The sequence below is a fragment of the Cyprinus carpio genome, chromosome A5 (assembly GCF_018340385.1).
Source record: "Cyprinus carpio isolate SPL01 chromosome A5, ASM1834038v1, whole genome shotgun sequence".
Lineage (NCBI taxonomy): Eukaryota > Metazoa > Chordata > Actinopteri > Cypriniformes > Cyprinidae > Cyprinus > Cyprinus carpio.
In genome coordinates this window covers 31,714,385-31,722,427 of record NC_056576.1, presented here as the reverse complement: position 1 = coordinate 31,722,427, position 8,043 = coordinate 31,714,385, and the positions used below count along the sequence as shown (strand labels likewise).

The following is an 8,043-nucleotide window of genomic DNA, read 5'->3' as shown; positions in this document are numbered from 1 at the left end:
AAAAACTAACTGCCCTCTTAAAGTTAAAATCTTATTTTGGCCCCTGTAACAGCAAAAACTGCAACCAAATGCTTCCAATAACTGGAGATAAGTCTTTCATAGAGCTGCACTCTGTGCTCCTGAAGTTACCCTAAGGTTTCAAATATTTTAACCTGGTGATTCTTGGGGCAGCATAGTGGATGATCAGCATGTGAACCAAAGCTCTATTCTGACTTTCTCCAAACGTATGAAATAGGATGAGAGCTGACTCATCAGACCACACTGCTTTTTCCATTGCTTAGTGTCCAAGATAGAGCTCTTGACACCAAGTTATGCATCTGGGTTGGCCTTGGATGAAAGTGGATTCATGGCAAACATGCTGCAGTTTCCATCTCTTTGGAGCTCAGTGGAGTTTTTGTTGATTCTGGAACACAGAGATGCTTTTTTAATTCTTTTAAACATAAAATGTATGTGAAGTGTCTAATCCATCCATTAACATTGACTTTGGACTTATGATTTAATCTTTTTTGTTTGTTTGTTTTGTAAGTATAATTTTGGATTGTGTGTGTGTGTGTGTGTCTGTGTCTGTGTGTGTGTGTGTGTGTGTGTGTGTGTGTGTGTGTGTGTGTGGAAGTAATGGTTCTCCCTTGTTACAGATTAACTTATCTGACCTCTATTGGCAGCTTAAAAAATGGCAATTCCACTGTCCACTGTATGACAGTTATTTTATCTGGTTTTGTTGCAAATTGTTACTTACCATCACTGTTTGATTAAAAAAAAAATAATACTTGAAACTAAAATGTAAATTGGACTATAATATGTATTGTCACATTACCATATGCTCAAATGGTCCCAATGTGCTACCAACAACGGCACTGTATAAGTAACATAGCATGTGCCATATACATAATACCTGTACTGTACAAAATGCAGAGTATAAATCTGAGTGCCAATATACATATAATTAAATACAATATAATAGCGAAGTCAAGTAGTGTTGTAATGTAGCATATTATGTCACAGACTTTCATATAATTTTCATATAGCCTATTTATCTTCTAAAAATAGTTCAGAAATCTACAACCACTACCCATTAAGCAGCATTTTATCCCAAGAATGTTCTGAAAACGTTTTGTGATATACATTTAAAACCTAAAATAACCATCTACTAGATAACATTCTGTAGAGTAATATACAGTTACAGATTTGCAGTTTGTTTAGTTGGGCGATCAAATGAGTAGGCTACGCTATATGGGCCATTCTACAGAATTGTTCCAAACTGCTGTCCCACAACCAAAAACACATTTAAAAAGCATTTAAGTTTACAAATCTTAGATGTTTGCTGAGATCCTTCTATTATCCATTGAAACCCACAATATTTTTTTCTATTGTTATTTTTAAAAATATATATATTTTTGATTCTTTTAAAGTGATATATATATATATATATATATATATATATATGTGTGTGTGTGTGTGTGTGTGTGTGTGTGTGTGTGTGTGTTTGTGTGGTGGGTGTATATATATTGTAAAAAATGAAACTTAATGTAAAAAAAAATAAATAATGTGTCCTGCATTTTCATGTCACTACCGAAACAGTGTATAGTCCATTGGCATTTTAGTCCATATTTGTCTCTCTCTCGTAGCTACAGGGTGAGTAGGCCCCATAATTTTGAGGTAGATGTGATTAAAAGTCTGAAAAATCTGTGTGTAACTCTAAGGAACATCACTACCGATGCAATTGAGCACACTTTTTTGGGAATTTTCCCATATCATTAAATTTTTATGTGTGTACAACTGTTCAGAACTGTGCTAAGTATGTGCTGATTAGCATATTTGAGATAGGTTCAAAAGTATCTAAAATTGTCATTACCGAAACAGTCACTACCTAAACATTTGGTAGAGTTTCGGCAGTGACATCTTTGTTTTTAGTGTTATCCTATAAATTTGTCACTACCGAAACAGTCACGACCAAAACATGTCATCATTGTTTTAGTAGTGACAAAAGGGAACACATAATCCTCATATTTGGGGGAAAATAAAATTTAAGAAGTCACTACCGAAACATGGGATGTTTTGTCAAAAATAAAGTATACTGTTATGATTGGTTCATTGTATATTCAAACTAATGAATCCCTAACTTTGAAATCAGTATGATCAACTTTTTGCCTTTTACAAAGAAAAAATTGCATTCAAAATACAACAAATCTAATATATTACACATTTAATATATTTATAAAAATGTTACTGTTATTGATTTACCTCTAAAAAATAAAATAGCAAAAATATATATTAACAATGCAGATGTAAGCAAAATCTTAATAGGTCAATATAACCCTTCTAATTACATTACTATTACACTGTTTCGGTAGTGACAAACTTGGGGAGAGGACAAACATTCCAAAACTTTCTGAAAATACAATATGAGAATTAACTGCGCAATTACTAGAACTGTGTACCTTGGATATCATACAATTTGCATACATAGACATTTTTTTGGGAAAAAAAAACAAACAAACATTTTTTTTCCCCAAAACAAATCTGTAGAATGGCCCATATAGCCAGGAACCGCAACCATTTAATATTTCTTACAGTGATAAACCCCCTGAAATTCACCTGAAGGAGATTATTTGACCTGCAGACAGAGGGAGCCGTTAACTAGAGTATCTGTTAGTAGCTGTCATGACGTGCGGGGCAGTGCGAGGGCCGCGCGCGTTGAAGTTGCGCTCATCTGGATGTCCACACACGTACACGCGCACTCAGTCCCACTGAGGAGTCGCACTCGAGAAGTCCCTCAAATAAAGCACCAGGAGGCTCTGTCAAGCAATTTAGTTGGGCTACCAAGAAGAAAGGAGTCACGAATGGATTGTACTATTTATTTAAAAGAGGATTTTACTCATTTAAGTTTGATCTGAGAAGAATAAATCATCTTCCCTTGCGCGCTCACACAAGGATTTGTTTGTCAACTTAAGATGGGACCGGGACTTGGGATGGGATATAGTTTTTTCATTGTGCTGCTTACATACGTACTCATACCGGGATGCAGAACAGAAAAACGTAATATAACCGTAGCGGTGATGCTGCCAGACAATCTGAAGTATTCGTGGGCATCGCCGCGCGTCCTCCCCGCGATCCGTATGGCGCAAGAGAAAATTCATAAGAGCGGAATTTTAAGGGGACACACCATCAACCTCCTTAACTTCAGCACAGAGGATTCCTCTGGTTCTTGCTCGGAAAACGAGGCACAGATTATCGCCGTGGACACAAAGCTTTACAACAAACCAGATGCGTTCATCGGACCCGGCTGCACGTACTCGGTCGCGTCCGTCGGACGGTTCGCGTCCCACTGGAAACTCCCTCTGATAACCGCTGGAGGACCAGCGTATGGTTTTGAAAAGTCGGAAGAGTTTAAAACTATTGTCAGGACGGGCCCGACCACCAGGAAACTCGGAGACTTTGTCAATTATCTGCACGGGCATTTTAACTGGAGCAGTCGCGCGGTGATGATATTCCACGACCTCAAACAAGACGACCGGCCTCATTACTTCCTCTCCGAGGGCATTTACATGGTTCTGCGAGAGGAAAACATCACCGTGGTGGCTTTGCCGTATGAAGATCCACAGTCTTTCAATTATAAAGACATCATCACATTTATAAAGGACAACGGGAGAAGTAAGTTTAGATTCAGTTAAAAAAAGATTTTATGATTCTAGCCACTATTTTGAAACCACTAAAATTAAAATAATAACAATAAAAATAAAAGAAAAAAGAACCATCATCCTTTGATGTAAAGGTACTGAATTCATATATCATGGTGTTTACATTTTACTCCAATTTGCTTAAAAGGTTATCATGGTACTACACGATACATGTCCAAATTACTGCAATGCAATGGTTATTTTTCTTTTACTCCACTCCAATCAAATGCATTTTAAATTACATAATGTCCAAGTAAAAAAAGAAAAAAGAAAAGAAAAAAAAACCCACCTTGATTATTTTCTTTGAAATACCATGGTACAAAAAAAACAGGAAACATTTCCATCTGATGCATGGTACCCCACTGAATATTCAGTTATAAACACAATACACAAAAATTAGTTTTATGTACAAAACACTAAAATTTCTACCCAAATGGACAATTAGGAAATGACTTTCATATAAGGTTTATTTAGAAGTTACCACATTAAATGCCCTTTTTTATGTTACATGACTATATATTTTATAGTGTAAAATTCTGAATTCTACAATAAGGCTTTGTTCATATAGAAATTATCTCTAAACTTTAAACATTTATATTCAGTTTATTTGCATATTCATAGTATGATATTGTACAGTAGTACATCACATCACACTTAAAAGAAATAGTGCTATCCTTTTTGAAAATGCAATATATCAAAATAGCACAGTATTTCTCTCTGGTTCAGTCACTGTTAACCCTCCCGCGCGCACACACACAGGGTTTACCTTTTTTAATCAATAAAGCGTGTTTGTGTTATTGCATAAAGCATCCCTCCACGGAAACCACATTGATATTGTTGATCCAATACATCTTAAATCTGAAGACTACAATGAGGCATTGATAGCTTTGGTTTAGGACTGACACCACCTGTGTTCCCCCGGGCTGTATTTTTGGCCCTGTGGTGCCCTGTGTGAGTTATTTACAGCACCACCAAAACAGGAGGGCATGCATCCTATTCACAGTTAATAAAGCAATGTAGTCAACATCTATGGATGCCTTGTGTACAGTTACCTTTAACTGAAACACACTGAAAATTTGTAGGCAGAATTCAAAAGATACAGTTAAGCAGAAAAAAAAAGATTCCTTAGGCAATAGAATTACTTAAGAATGTTTTTATTTTTTTAGTTCCTTACAAAACCTCAAACGAACTGTTGTTTCAAAGACCCTAAAAACCCAATACGCCAAACAAATAATTCAAACAAATCATTCTTGATAAGAAGTGGGTTCTTTGTTGAATTTACGGGGCTGCAGAGAACCCTTGAAATCCATTATTTTCAAGAATGTGGCTTGATTCCTTGCTTTGTTACTGTGCTTGACATTCTAATAACCCCTTGAGCTGTCAAACACAATTATTGTGGCAGGACTGCAATAACGCATGGAATGAGGAGAACACATTATGTATGTCACTGAGGATGTCTTTTGTCTCCACTCAGGATATTAGTGTCTTAATTTGTTAAATTCCCTGAAGATTCACACAGCACAATATACTAAACATCACAATATATTAATGCACTTCAATTTAATTTATAAAAATATTTGATAGTAAATAAGAGAGCGCACAGCTGGTCAATGAGTTGTAATGCATCAACACTGATTGTATAACAATACCAAAGGATATTATGCATTAAGTCCAGATTTCTTAGATTGTTTATATCCACATGTAGAGAAAGACCAAATGCAATTACTCTAAAATGATAGCACCGTTGAATAACTCAAGTAAATATGTACATTTCTTTTTTCTCACCTTTTTTTCTTTTAAACAACAAATATTTTAGATTATTTTAGATTATTTTAGATTATTTTAGATATTTTAGACGGACAGAGGATCTGTAATAAAGGAGTGTTGCGACCAATAAACAGATTTTCACATTTAGACTCACATTTTCACTATTGTTTAATCTTTTCTCTTGTTAAATATATACACACATAAAAAGTTGGATAGTCTTCTAAAACTCATTTAATATCATTTAGGCAAGGGAAATTAATTTTCACCCCTCTTGGTTATCAGATGTAATTAAAGTTTTTGTTCCCAGCCTCGGACAATTATAATTATGTTTTGTCAGGTGAAAGTTGCTCAGATATTTTTCACTTTAAAGTAATTAGGCCATTATTCCTGATAAGCTGAATGGGGCATCATGTATTGCATTTTTGAGGGGGCACCAGTGTTGCATGTGCCTCCTTTCTGTGATGACAAATGTTTGTTAAATAAAACTGAATTGAACTAAGGACATATTTAGGATACAACCCAGACACTGACAAAGCACAACATATTTCATACTGATAATGTTATTATCTCTGCAGTGCAGCTATTTTGATTTCAGTGGCACATAAAATCAATAGAAGATTTTGTCTGGTTAGAGGCTGAAACAGCTGCAGCTGGCAGGCAAGATGCAGCCCATTCAGTACGGTCAGACCGCATTTACTGGTTAGATGGTCTCACTGATTCCCGTTAAGTATTTCTGGTGCCTTAAATAATTGACTTATTACATTGTATTTGCCACAGTTAAGTAATTTTTCATGAAATATCAAAGGTAGGAAATGCGATCTGAATGCAGGTTTACCAGCACTGACCTAAACACAACCTCATACTACTCATGAACTTGCAGCTTAGTTGTTTTAAAATGTCTAAATGATTCATGATTTGGAATTCCTCCTAACTTATGAACTAGGTTTGCACAACATAAATGGCTGTCTTAAGTTTTAGTCATTATAATGTTATGAATCCAATCATAAGAAAAATGTTTTCAGATACATGTTATGCCAAGTGATGTCTTCAACAAAAGTGTAGTATTTATGTGAGTTTGGGTAAGTATTCATCCCTTAGTCTAAATAAGTCAGATCAATGACTTTAGTTGCTGAATCCACACTGCCATGGCAACACAAATCCACATCTCCCAGTGTCTCCTTTGAACATACAATGCAAAAGGCAAAGGAAAGCCCCATGCTGCTTACAGCTTTTCACAAAGATGTTAATTGTGGTTTTACAGCCAGTGTTCAATAAAGAATATGCTCCATCAACATCATTTGATAAATATGAAGGAAGGTTGAATCACAGTGATGTACAGTCACTTTAATTTTATTCTGTTACTAGACTGCCTCCAGATTTCTGCACTTATCATAACCTCACTCTGTCATGTTTGGATTTATCAGAGCTGTAGCCTATGTTTACAAAAGTAAGTACGTCACCAAAATAAGTGATACCATCAGCAGCACATGACTTTTATCTGATAATTTTTACCTTATCGTTTAAAAGCTTTTGGGAACAGTTCAACCTAGATTGTTCTGACATTTAACTACCCTGTTATAGTGTGTGAACATTTCAACATTTAGAATACTTTTATGGCTAATTGCTTGCAGTTGCCGTTTTACTGTTAGCTTGATTGACTGCTCGCAGACCCTGATTAGCCATGTCTTGTACTCACTTGTAAGATGCATTTATTAACATATTGCAAGTAAAAAGAGAGACAGCGCCATGTCCAACCTTTTGAACTGGATTCAACTTCAGTAATGCTAAGGTAATGAATCCCATTTGAAATAAGCTTTTAAAAATGTTGTAGTAATCCAAGCTGTGGCAGGATGTTTCTGTGACAGATAAAACATCTGCTAATGCAACCATTCAGTTTGAAATTACTTATGTCATGTGTTGTGTCATGTCCACTTATGTCATGTCCTGACTTATGTCATGTCTTAATATTACTCTGCCCCCTCTACCCAATCTCTTAATATTTTTTTGAGAAAAAATAAAAGGTCCATAATATATATATATATATATATATATATATATATATATATATATATATAATAGAATAAAAATGGATTGCATTAGCATGCATTAATTACATTGTCATAACTATTTAATTACTGATAGACCCCCCACAAACCAACAAGAAATACTGCAGAAATTTATATTGAATATTGAACAGCTGTGCTAGCGATTGCACCGTTACACCTGCACATTCATGTTGATGGGCCAAATTTTATTATGATTATTATTAATGTATTTGCCTGTTTACTGAACATAATAACATTACTGAACATAATGTATTTGCCTGTTTACTGAACATAATAAGTGTCTTATGATATTGCTGTTGCAATAAAAGCATGGTCACTGTAAAAATATTAACGCACACCACTTGTGTGTAATAACCTGAGGTAAAATCACTGTAACAGTCTCAAGTGGTTGTTTTTTATACAATGGTCTTATATAGACTTTATATGTATAAATGCTGACCATTTTAGATGTGCAAGTAAGGGGATGATAATTAATTTTTTCAGTAATACAGCATTTCACAATCTAATCCTGTTTGATGTGCTTACAGTCTTAA

The 8,043-nt window shown here is 35.0% G+C and overlaps 1 protein-coding gene across 1 annotated transcript in view; it reads left to right on the top strand.

The window, feature by feature from the left end:
- Positions 1-2,705: 2,705 nt before the first annotated feature.
- LOC109088458 (atrial natriuretic peptide receptor 2-like) overlaps positions 2,706-8,043 on the top strand; it is a 43,943-nt gene continuing 38,605 nt past the window's right edge. The window contains exon 1 of the mRNA XM_042756900.1: positions 2,706-3,651. Coding sequence (XP_042612834.1) covers positions 2,952-3,651 — 700 coding nt within the window. The 5' untranslated portion in view covers positions 2,706-2,951. The remainder of the gene's footprint in view (positions 3,652-8,043) is intronic.